The sequence below is a fragment of the Zalophus californianus genome, chromosome 14 (genome assembly GCF_009762305.2).
Source record: "Zalophus californianus isolate mZalCal1 chromosome 14, mZalCal1.pri.v2, whole genome shotgun sequence".
Lineage (NCBI taxonomy): Eukaryota > Metazoa > Chordata > Mammalia > Carnivora > Otariidae > Zalophus > Zalophus californianus.
Window position 1 is genome coordinate 38,734,692 of NC_045608.1, and position 12,785 is coordinate 38,747,476.

Consider the following 12,785-nt stretch of genomic DNA (forward strand, 5'->3'; position numbering starts at 1 on the left):
TCTTTTGACAGCACCAACATATTTAAAATTTAGATTTGGAGATTATTAATCACTAACATTCCCTAACTCAATAGTTTTAAAGAGAGATTCCACTGATGTATGAAATTGGGTTATGCTCATTGCTAAGCTCTCAGGTAATCTCAGAATATTTTTTAGCCATTACTACTAATACAGAAAAATGCAGCATTGCATTAGGTGGGAAAAAGACCCTGGAGATTACACTTTCAGAAACTGAAGAATTCCACTTAGTTAGCTATTTGCCCCCCAGAAAAGAAACACTTCCTTCTCAATTTGCTCTAAGATTCAGGTTGTAAGAAAACAAGAATCTATGCTTCTCTCAAATGAGCAGAAAAACAACTTGCAAGCCTAAAAGCAATATGGTGCAGCCATTGGTAACCAGCGTTTTCTTGCTGATCACCCGGGATCTGAAGAGACATCAGTTACAGAGTTGCCAAGCTTAGAACCATCCATAGGATAGTTTCTCTGGAGTCATAGAGTGAATTCTTAGGTCCAGATAATAGCCTTCCTTTAGGTAGAACGCTTCCTGCTTTCCAATGGAGCTCAGCCTAGGTGGTGAGTCCTCAGCTTGTGTGGGCACCTTCCTCCTTTAGCATTGAGACTGATGGACGGACTTCTGCTGATGGTGACACGTGCACTGCCCCAGCAAGAGAGCTGAGGGCAATGCTAACAAGGTGGAGATTTTGTGCAGTTTCACTCTCCCAGAAGATTCTTCCATCCCGTTCTTTATATTCCTTTCAAATTTCACAGAGCCACCATGTCCCTTCTGCTTGGGCACAGTGAATTAGATCACACACCTTGTAGGATAATTCAGCCCCCCCGTTTTTTTTTACCGTTATTTACTATACTCCATTTCAATTCTGCTGACTTCTTTCTAGCACAGCTATTATGCTATTAATATCGACCCCAGCAATTTTTTAAAAATTAACATAGACTCTGGCACATGGATCCAAAATTGCTTCTGAATTATACATGAGGGTTATATGTACCTTCCATTAAATGCTTTTTTATCTTCCTCGCTACAGTAAGTTAACCTGTGGTCAGAAGTGTCTGCCTTGGATTGCCATAGAGGTGGTCTAATGTTTTAATGAGCATTTATTCATTAAGTGAAATTGGATTTTTCCATTTTTAAAAAAAAACTACACTTTGTGGCAGGCCATTGGTGCATGTACAATTGTATTCTCAAAAATGACATTTCATTTTGACAAATAGTTTATCAGAGCTGATTAACTCTGAAGAAGGGTAAGCAAAGGAGCTAGCGCTCCCTGACAAGTGTGGTTACTAACACGCACGTGAACACACAATAGTCTGGCATGTTTCTTTGAGAGAAATGTAATCTTTTAAGAGATTGGCCAGGTTCTTGTATTGTAAGCTTAAGGAAGAGCTTATCAGCCAAGATAGTATATGGATTTTTAGAGCACCCCAAACAAGGAGGAGCTAGAGTATTTTTTGCCTGAATTTCAGGCTTATTCCCCGTGAATAATAACTCAAAATGATCTCTGAAGACAAGCAATGACAAATAAATGCACATTTTAACACTGTAATTTACCAACAAGCAGTTGGCCAAAGCATCATTTTAATTTCAGGTTTGAAGATGCAAAGCAAAAGCCACTTCTGGTGGGAGGTGTAAGTTGGTAGCTTGTCTGGAGTAGGATCAATAAAAATATATCCTAAATTTTTTACAAAGTGTTTGAACCAGCAAATCTGCTTATGGGGATTTTTCCTAAATAAGACAGAGTTGTACAGGAACTAATGTACAAGAACGTTTAGCTCAGTGTTCTCATAAAAATGAAGAAGTTTAGACAGCAAATACTCAGCAGTAGGAAATTTGTAAGTAATGAATGGAAACGACATAAGATGGAATACTGTGCGACCAGCCAAAATAATAAAATACGAACCTCATAAAGGAAATAGTCCTAATATGTTAAGTATAAAAGTGGATAAAACAATTTATACATTATGGTGTTAAGTAGGTAAAAATGTTTATGCCCAGAAAACACACAGACATACACCAAAATGGTAGCAGTGCCTTTCTGTCTCTGAAGGCAAAGCGTATACTGATTTTTCTTTCTTCCTTGTGCTGTTTTATTTTTCCAGTTTCATCGAGTGTCACCATTATTATGTATTTTTAAAAACCGTTTATGAAACAATACCAATAATTTTATTTAGAGCGGAGAATAATGGGGAGTGAGAGATGTGTAAATGAGAAGAAATTTGGAAAAGTGACTTTTCCCTGGAACTTCAAAGCCATTATTACAATCACTAAATGTTACAAATGCCTTTGTTAAATACTGACTTCTTTAAGTCACATTCTAATTAAAATGGTGACGGATGAGTTTCTATCACAGATAATGAGGTTATTTATAGTAACACTTGATGCTGGATCTTTCCAAATGAATAAGCTTTGCCTTGGATGCACATTAGCAGTGTAGGCAGCATATTTGCTTTTTAAGGGCAGTAGTTAGTAAACCATAAAAGTAATTTTCAGTGGTTCCACGGTATAATTGAAAGATGATGCTTCCCTGGGTTTGCTTCACTTTTGCTTCCCTCTGCGTAAAGCGGGCTGTCACTAGCCCCATCTTTAAGCATGGCCTAAAAAAATCAATTAGAAAAAAAGACCCTGGGCTCAGCAATCCCGCGCCCTGTGCACTTACTAATTTTGTCACCATAAGCCAGTGACTTAGACACTGTGAGCCTCAGTTTACTCTTGGTTATAAAGGGAACCACAGCCAACCATGAAGATTCTAGGTGAAAACCTTCTAGTCCCACAAGAAAGTATATGACCAAGGAGGAACGTATGAGCAAGTTCTTTGTAAAATAGAAAATGGAGTCTGAGGTGATGACTTCATTTTTCCCCTTTTCTTCCCTCAGCGCTGTGCATTGCTTATTCTGTACAGGAGAACCCAAACTGGTTTATCTCAAATAGCTAATTGCCTCTGTGAGGAAAAAAAAAAAAAAAAAAAAATGTCCCTGGCTTGGGGAAAGAATTCGGAACCTGTAAAATCCTTTTCTTGTTAGGATTCAAGCGATGTGAGTGACCACAGCTAGGATGCTTCCCTGTATCAGGGCCGATTTTCACTTTGTTCAGAGAGGCAAAAAACAACGCTTACGTGCGATTACCCTCGTGCAGGTGGTTCATGCTTTTCTATGGGGAGGATTTAGCTAATATTGGTAGTCAAACAGTGACTATGAAGCAGCTAACACAATGCTTGGCAACAGTAAGCGTATGGTAAGTGTGCCTTGAATCCAAAACCTAAATGTGCAGGTTCCTATGAATATTGCATTCCTTGTTGGGTAAGGTGTGTATCTATAGAGGCATGCACATATCTGTGGATTAGCTATATTAATCTCCTTTTTATTTGCTGGATGTCAGCATTCCACAGTTCCAAAGAACATTTGTGTCCTTGACTAGGTTCATGTCCTAGGGGATGCTTCTTGAGGACTAAGAAGGAATTCACAGGCAACAGAGACTGCATCATCCAGAGCCGTGGGTCTTAAGTCTAGCAGCATATTACACTCCCTCGGGGATTTTTTTTTTTTTTTTTTTAATGATACCGAAGTCTGAGCCTCTGAAGATTCTGAGCTAATCAGTCTGGAGGTAGAGACCCGCATTACAGTTTTTGTTTTTGTTTTGTTTTGTTTTTTGTTTTTTTGTTTTTAATGCTTCACAAATAAATCTAACGTGTGGAGAATCACTGGCCTCGTAAAGTGGCTCTCAAACCTAAGCATGCATCAGAATACACGGAGGACGCGTTGAAACCCTGGGCCCCACCGCCAGTGTTTCTGATTCGGTAGGTCTGGGGCAAGCTCTGAGGAGTAGCGTTTCTAGCAGGTTCTCAGGCGCTGCTGATGCCACTGACCCGGAGACCACACTTTGAGAACCACTGGCCTGGGGGAAAGAGCAATGGCTTAGGACCAAGGATTGCTGGGTAGCGAGGAAAAGGAAATTAACTTATCTCCATGCAGATTACTGTGGGGATTTATTGAGACCACGTGGAATGTCACACAGGGAATGTTTCTAGTGCTGAGGAACCCCAGGGCAATACTGTTCTCTCCCGCATTTTAGGAGGCTGGACGAAAGTGGGGTGATTTCCGGTTAACTTGAGAGACCAAGGAAGATAATAGGACAAAAGCAACTGGCAGTGCCACTGGTCGGAATGGAAACAGTGGCGCTGGGAAAAGGAGCTCGGTCTTAAAGGCACAGCAGGAATGGCCCTGTAAACACTGGTAAGAATGACCCAAGTGACAGAACGTCCGAAGTCTCCAAGGACGCACCACTGATAATAAAAAATACTGCAGTGAGGCCCCCCCAAAGTGCTTCCGCATGTGTTTGTTGCCATCACCCGAGCCAGAGCCTACACGCCGACTCTCCTGAAAGCCTTGAACTCAGCAGCGCTGGTCACAGCACACAAAGACCTTCATAAAGAGGCATGCAGGCAGACAAAAAACCAACGTGCAATAGAACGGGAGTGGAGATGTCATGGTGGGGCCGGGAAATGGGGAGCCCAGAGGAAAGCGTGTCCCCTCGGTGGGAATCGGGAAGGGACACTGGAATCGCTCCCTAAAGGATGTGTGGTATCCACCAGACACCAGACAAAGGAGGTGGTGGGGGGAGAGGAGCGGGACTCTCAGAAAAGAGAAGACTCTCCCCCAGGAATGCTTCATAGGTCTGGCATCTCACGACTCCAAACAGCCCCCCATCTGCTAGTTCTCTCCCTGCTCTGGTAACTGCGGAGCATTGACCTAACTACCTAACTGACAATTTAACACAGACGAGCAGAGGAAGAAGGGAAAGGTCGGGAGAGAAACACGCCAGCGCGAATGAATGACTGAGGGTCACGCAAGGGCGCCACCTGCACCTTCTGATCGCAGATCCTGCTACCAGAGGAGCGGGGTCTGAAGTCCGAAGTAAGGGCGGTAGAGAGGAGGGCAGGGCGAGGGAAGGACTGGGAGGACTTGGAGCAGGTGTTGCAGGTGCTGGGGCATCTCCTCTCTGGCGATGGTAAAGGAAAATCAAGATGGAGCGCAAACGTCAGCTTGGATGGCAACAGACTGATGGTTTGGAAATGGGTTGGATTTCTTTTTTTTTTTTTAGATTTTTTTTTAAGATTTTTTTTTATTTGAGAGAGGGAAAGAGAATGAATAGGGAGAGGGACAGAGAGAGGGAGAAGCGGGCTCCCTGCAATGTGCGGCTGGATGCCAGGACCCTGGGATCATGGCCTGAGCCAAAGGCAGGCACTTAACTGACTGAGCCACCCGGGCGTCCCATGGGTTGGATTTCTTATCAAGTAGCTCTTCCGGTTTTGTAATTCCAGATTTATATCCTGTAAGTGACATGTAAGGAAAGTTTAAAAGGGAAGAGCAGATTCTTCAAGTGTAAGAGTAATACTCCGAACTGTTGGAAAAGATAGAACCAGGAATTCAGTGGAATTTTTTTTTTTTTGCATAAAACCTCTCAATTATCAGAAATAGTTGGCAAAAAGTAGTCTGATTAGTTTATACCATATAATTCATACATGACCTAAAAATGTGTAAAGACTGACAATACCAGGTAGTATACTTAATGCTGATGATACTATGAATTCTTTCTTTTTTTTTTAAAGATTTTATTTATTTGAGAGAGAGAATGAGATAGAGAGAGAGAGTACAAGAGGGGGGAGTCAGAGGGAGAAGCAGACTCCCTGCTGAGCAGGGAGCCCGATGCGGGACTCGATCCCGGGACTCCAGGATCATGACCTGAGCTGAAGGCAGTCGCTTAACCAACTGAGCCACCCAGCCTCCCACTATGAATTATTTCTACTTTGATGATTCAAACACCCTTTCAGGATTTTTCCATGTATCAGAGTCTTCGTATAGTTTCTTCTCACTGTGCAGTGTTGTGGGTACAGGAGGTGAAGGAAATGGACACGAATGTGTACTGAGCTCAGGACAGAGTTTGAAAGTTGCTTTTTAGAATAAATTCCTTGTTAACAGCCTGTTTGTTATGTGACTTTCTCATAAAAATGTAACATAAAACTCAAAACATGTGCAAACATGAGGTGCTTTGAATTTTTTAAAAACTTTAAGGTAAAATCCTCTTTACCTAAAATTTTTAAGATAAAGAGGAGTTTCCTGTGAACAGAAACAGGGATGATCCACTGGAAGCTTGAAGCATGACAGCACCTCTCACATTTAACGTTTGGAGAGCACTGGATTATCAAGGTCATCGGCGCACATCTGGCCAGCTTTGGATATTTTCAGGATTGATTGGGATTGATAGGGATGTTCTGAGTTTGTTTAGTTGTTGTTGCTCTTGTTTTGGTGGGCAGCAAAGCGACGTTTATTGAACAATAGCAAAGTGATAGTACAAAGCTCCCGAAGAGGGAGGGGTTTCTCACCTAAGGGTTTTTATGGGCTTGTTGGAGGGCTGTTTTAATCTGATTAACCCTCCCTGTGCCCCAGTCAGGTTTTTGTCACCTGCCTATCACATGGGAAAGGGGGGAGGGCTCCTTCCAGGGTGGTGTAAAGTCCTTTTAAGGGTGGTTTCCTCTTAGGGTAGGGGGGAGGCTTGGTGACGACTGAACGTAGCTACTTCCTGCTGGTCAGTGGGGCATTGGATGGGGCAGCAGTCGGGGTTCCTCTCTTCCCAGTCTAGCAAGGGGTCCCCTGTAGATGTCTGGTCTGACCTCCATGTGAAGCTCCATCTGAACCACCACCATTTGGAGTTTGATGACCTTTATTCTGGGAGATATAAGGTGAGTTAGGGCATTTAGGAGGCAAGGCTCAAAGCACAATGCGAGACCGAGTACAGCCAGGGGTCTGGTGAGAGATAGAGGATGTTTTAGTGAATTCCCCACATACTGAGGAGAGGGCGGGCGAAAAGAATGTAGTAAGGGTTATGAATTTGATGGGATATAGGGAAGGTATTATTTAAGAAGACTTATCTGTGTCTTGTCCCTTCAAGACTAGTTTGAGGTCTTTTCTGGGTTCACAGAGGGATTTTGGTTCCCTCTTGCTGGGACCAGGGTTTGACTCTGGAATGGTGGATCCAGGCTTCAAATTCAGGCACTGTGACTGCCGTGGGAGTGGCTAAAATCACTGTATGCAGGCCTTCCCGGACTGGCTCCAACAAGCCCTTGGTCCCTGGGGGGCAAAATGGGAGAGGTTGGTTATTTGGGGGCTGGGAGTTGGGAAGCTCCTTGCAAGAGGGATGAAATAATTTATCTACCCAAACCAGGAGGTCCCTGTACCCATGCATTTAAGGCATGTGTGAAGTCCATTTGCCAATCGTCCCCAGGGTAACTTCTTACTCGCTGTATGCCTCTGGGGGTCTGCGGATGGGAGAACAGGTTAGTCTTTTCCCATCCCAGAGTCAGTTTCTCCCTGTCCCAAAGTTAAACTCTTGAGGTTTCTAAAAGCTTTTTCTGACTCTGGATCCCACATTAATAAATGGGTACTGGCTATCTGGGTGTCCTAGATCAACCAATAGAGGGGGGGTGCTGTTCTTCCATACCCTGGCATCTGCAAGCAATAGTATCCGACAAAGTTGTGGGGTCCTTGAGGCATATGTGAACGGGAACTGCCGTTAAGGCCTGCCCCTTTTCTCCCTGAGTTGCCCAGATGTGGGGATTAATATCAGCATCCATTTTGGGGAGGGAATTTCTAGTAATATCTCTAAGAGAGGAGTGGAGCTCTCAGGCATTAAGAAAGAGTGAGAGAAAATTAGATCTCCTCAGGTGTATCCCAGAAGGTGAGAAAAAATCTGGCTTCTGCGTCTCCCAGTGACGCCCTTAATGACAACACTGCAGTTGGACAGTTGGCCCTGGGCGGAGAGTAGCACAGAAAGGGTGGCTCCAGTATCCAGAAGGAAATCGACTGGTTTTCTATTTCCATAATTACTGAGGCTCCGGGTTCCCTATGGTGAGCTGTTTTGGAGGAACCACCATGTAGACCCCGGGCCCCATCATCCCGATCAGGGGCGCCAGCCACCTGAGCCCTCGCAGACTGAGGTCCCCGAGGGCATTCAGATTTCCAGTGTCCCCCTGCACAAGCAGGACAGGGGTTACTGGGCCTGGGTTTTCGCCATTGGGGGCATTCTCACTTGCAGCGTCCAGGGCAGCCGCGGAGGCCAGAGCCTTGGGAGGCCAAGTTAACAACATGCAAGGCCTCAGACTTCCTCTTTAGTTTCTGTTCCTTACCCTCCTCTTGGCCCCAGCTGTAAAAGCTCCCTTGATCCCCAGATCTTTCGGCAGTGGCCAGAACCTGTTCTTCTGCTTCAGAGAAGGTCTGATTTAACAGAAGCATTATGTCCAAGTTTGGAAAGCTTTGAGGTCCCCCTTCGTCTCAGGTCTTGTGCACCCTCCCTTGGTCCCCCTTCTTGCAGAAGGTAAAGCCCTCAAGCACTGACAGGGATTCTGAGATAGGGCGGGACAGGTAAGGGGACCTGATCTGACCCAAGGAAAGATGGAGCCAGGGGTGGGCATTCCCCCGCGGACTCCATTTGCCTGTTAACTTTTGATGTGGCTGTGGTGTTCCTTTGTTCCTCACCCCCTCCCCCAGAGGGCCATGGGTGAGAGCAGCCCAGGAGGCTGGGGTCTATCCTACATTGCTGACATAAATCTTTGTTTTCCCTTAAGGCCCAGAAGCATTGTTCATAGGGTACTTCTCCCCATTTCTCCTCATGCTTACAAAATGAGTCCAGTTGTAAAATAGGATTATAGCTGATACTTCCCTCAGGTGGCCATGTCTCACCCTCCAATTTGCATTGTGGCCGTGCCTCAGAACAAAAGAAAACGGAACCGCCTTTTCTTCAAAGTTTGCGGGTCCTAAAGGAGTGCAGGTTTGGGCCAGGGAACTGTCCATCTACAAGAAGAGAGAAGAAGGCATCCCTTCAGTTACTTAGGCCACACCCAAGGTGGTGCAGAAACAGGAGGGGGCACAGGAAGGTGCTGCCAGAAGGCAGAGAAGGAGGGCTCCCTGTTCTAAACCTCGTGAGCTCACACAGAGGAGTAGACGCCATGTTTGTTTTATTCAGCCAAAAGCACAAACCTACATCTAACCACCATTTTCCCTCATATTTCCCTTTGGTGGCCATGTCTCATCCTCCAACTTGTATTGTGGCCGGGCCCCAGAACAAAAGAAAATGAGTTGCCTTCATCCAGTTAAAACCAGGAAGGCATCCGAGTAAATGATACTGAGCGATTTATGGGTCTGATGCTCTTCCTATAGCCTACGATGCCAGGAAGGGACTCTAAAGGAGTAGGGTCTTGGTCAGGGAATTACCCATCTACAAGAAGAGAGGAAAAGGCGTCCCTTACCTCAATTTCTTATAGTTGATCGGGGAGACTTGGGAAGAGAGGAAAAGTCATCCCCCACCTCAGTTCCTCCTCATCTTTTCCTGATGTGTGGCCCTTGCTACCCATGTGACTGACAGCCAGAGCCCCTGTCCTCTCTGCGAGGTGCTGGGAGTAGTGGAGCTTACCCAAGCTTGGCCCTTCCTCCAGAGAGTGACCCTGGTTTCCCCACTCTTAAGACACCCTTAGAAGTTAATGGATACACTAGACTTCTTTTAGTAGAGTTGTTCTGTCTGGAATAGCCACATGGAGGGACAAGATGGGGCACCTAGGGAAGGGAAATCCACTTGGGATAAGCCCTGATGGAACCGAAAAGTTGGGAAATCCCTTAGATCTTAGTTCTTTTGCCCTGCTTGGCCATTTCTTCTTGTAGGGGGTGTAGCCAGTCTGAGGGATGTCCTAACAATGCCCAGTATAGAAGGAGTCGGAAACAGGGGACTGTTCCTCACCCTAACCGGGAACTATGAGTGAGATCCCTTGGAGGCCACCAGAACCACTCCCAAGAGAATGTCTGGGGGACCGTCCCCGGCTTTCCCACTCATTCTCCCAGGGGGAGGAATCAGCCAAGAAAAGAGTAGTAGAGGGGTTTCTCTCTGGATGCCCAGATGGGCAAGTAAGGAACCAGGTCCCACCAAGAGCCTTCAGGTGTCCAAAGGGTAGCCTTGGTCAGGCCCTTCAATTGCTGCTCGATTTTCCCTAGGTCCCTCACATCCAGTGATCTGCCCCGAAAGAAGTTCTGAGTTCTTACCAAACTGACATTCCCAACTTTTGTTGAGGGATCAGTCGGAAAGGAGCCCAGAGAACCTATCACCCGAGACTTGACTTGAGAATGGCAGCCACTCTACTGGCTCTTACATGACTGACGGGTGCCCGTTGTCTCAACAAACAAAAGGAGAGAGAGAGAGAGAGAGAGAGAGAGACTTGCTGCCCACTGGTCGTAGTTAGTTGTCCTTAATGGTGGTGGAGATCCCAGATGAGCCTCCATAAATGTTACAGGATTTTTTTCTCCATTGATGCCCACGGTTCTTGGTCATGCCACTTCGAAGAATGAAGAGGCAGACCAGACAGAGTGGTGGGCAGCAAAGCAAGGTTTATTGAGCCATAGTAAAGTGATAGTACAAAGCTCCCGAGGAGGGAGGGGACCCTAAAAGGTTGCCCAGGGTTGTTCTGAGATTTTAAAATGGAAGGAATTCTCTTTAAGATTGAAGACATCCTCACGCAGCCTGGCTTCCTTCTGTAGGAATCATTTCTCATGTTCCTTCTAGTAATTTCTGAGAAAGGACAAGTTTCCCACATTTCAATGTCAACAGATGGGAGTCGGTGGAGGAAGGGGGCGCCTGGGGATCCAAGGGCCACTGGGCAGAGGAGGGAGCCACCGGCACAGCCAGGAGTTAACCTGGGCCTGGACTTCCCTGGCAGGAACCATGGAGGCTGTGACGAGGCCAGAGTTAGGTGACAGGGGCAGGTCAGAGCGCGTGAGAACTGCAGGTGGGAACAGCAGTGAAGACAGGGGCTTGAGAGAGGAGTCGGGCTTGACTGGCTGCGTCCAGGCACTTACCAAGGACTCGCTCCTCTGGTACAGATGGCTTTTTTTAAAACTCTAATGTTAGTGTGTTTGGTTGTCAGCCCCCACCCTTCCTCCAAAATGTGAGCTGGCAGGGAGCGGAAGATGAAGGGGACACAGAAGTCTAGAGTGTGCTGCCCATTTGCATACCTATTAATTAAGGCTTGACGATAAATGGATGTTATTTAAGAACTAATGACTAATACCTAGCTGTCATTCCATTGCAGTGGTCCGTGAAATGCCCCTGCTGTGCCCAGAATGACTCCTACAGAATTTTTTGACAGGGACTATATATTTAAAAGAATAAACACCTGACTCCAGCCCTTTTAGATATGAAAAAAGAAAAATACACCATTTATAAGGCCATGCATGAGTAGTGGTGACTTACAGCCCTCCCCCCTACACATGCGCGTGTGCGCGTGCACGTGCGTGCGCGCACACACACACACACACACACACACACACACACACACACACACACCTTTGATAATTTTGCTCAGCTCAACCCTTTGCTTACAGCTCTAGCCCTGTCCCAGGGCCCAGCACCACTCTCTAGGGTGGCTTTTCCAGGAGGTTCCCCATCCTTCTTGATTTCCCTTAACCCTGAATGTAAACATCTTTCGTTAAATTTCTTCAGTCATCCCCTTTTGAGTGTACCATTTGTCCCTGCAAGAACACTTGACCTGTGTAGCTACTTACCAGCTTTGTGACTTCGGGCAAGTTTTTAACATGTCTTTCAAATCTGGAAAATGGGAGAATCTGTAAAGTGGCAGTTTGAGCCATGTCAAAATGACTATATTTGACCAGCTCTGACTGACAGAAATGGCAATTTCATAGGGGCCATGAGAACTAGTAAAATGTAAAGCGATTCCGATAGCATCTGACTGATTGTACACAATTATTCCTTTCTGGCTATGATACTCAGACTTTTGGATTATGTGTTTCCCCAAGGATAGCAGATCTGTGCTGCCTCCTTTTCCCCAATCCCTAGTAGACCCTGCTCATTTATTGTAGGACTCCTTTTCACTGAGCCCAGAGGCAAACTGAAACCCTTTGAAGGTAAGAGGCACTGTTTCCCAACTTCATGGCCCTGGCCTTCGGGTCTCCCCCTACAAGGGATTTCCACTCCCAGCGGCCAGCTGGTCTGGCACCTGGGGCGGTGGGGGGGCGGCAGTGGGGGGGGGGGGGCGGCACTCTCCGTTCCCATTACTGAGGCACAGTATGCTCCTGCTCCTGGCATCTCTCAACAGAATTTTTTCACAGAAATGTTGTCCTGCAGGATGGTTAGGTCTTAATGTCACTGTTAACACTTGATTCCACAACAATTATCTGAAAGTTTCCGTGGGCTTTACCTAGGTCCTCAAGAACTTTTGTGCAGTTTTGTTTTTCTGGAACATATGTGTTCTGGATTTCAGATGTTTTACAAATAAAGGTAACTTGTAGGTCTTGGGTGGGGCAGGAAGGGAGGTGGTGGTAAGGCTACCTGATGGGCTGCATATGTCCCAAACAAGACTAAAGCAGAGCTTAGGTTGTCTCTGGGTGTGTCTGGGGGTAATTTGCCCCAGGTAGGAATATACGAGCAAAATATATGAGCACTGGATTGATGTAGCATATTAAATAATTTAAAGTGGAAACAGTTTTTCTGCACCATCCCTAAGAGATGTAAACCCCCCCCACCCTACCTACACTCCTGGGTGGGGTGGGAGGAAGAGGGGAACAGCAGACATAATGCGGCCTAAAGAACGGGATTTCCAGCTGGTTCTAGAAATGAGATCAGGGCTGATAAGACCTCTCACACATTTACATTTTTTTTCTTATATCTACTAAAATTAATTTAGTTGTCCTATCAACGTCTTCATTTTGCACACAGC

The 12,785-nt window shown here is 45.9% G+C and overlaps 1 protein-coding gene across 1 annotated transcript in view; it reads right to left on the reverse strand.

The window, feature by feature from the left end:
• Positions 1 to 6,521: 6,521 nt before the first annotated feature.
• The window catches only part of LOC113912558, an 84,575-nt gene continuing 78,311 nt past the window's right edge, over positions 6,522 to 12,785 (reverse strand). Inside the window, exons 4-6 of the mRNA XM_027575883.2 lie at positions 8,749 to 8,859; positions 7,226 to 7,328; positions 6,522 to 7,140 (exon numbers count right to left, since the gene is read on the reverse strand). Of these exons, the coding sequence (XP_027431684.1) occupies positions 6,986 to 7,140; positions 7,226 to 7,328; positions 8,749 to 8,859 (369 nt within the window). The 3' untranslated portion in view covers positions 6,522 to 6,985. The remainder of the gene's footprint in view (positions 7,141 to 7,225; positions 7,329 to 8,748; positions 8,860 to 12,785) is intronic.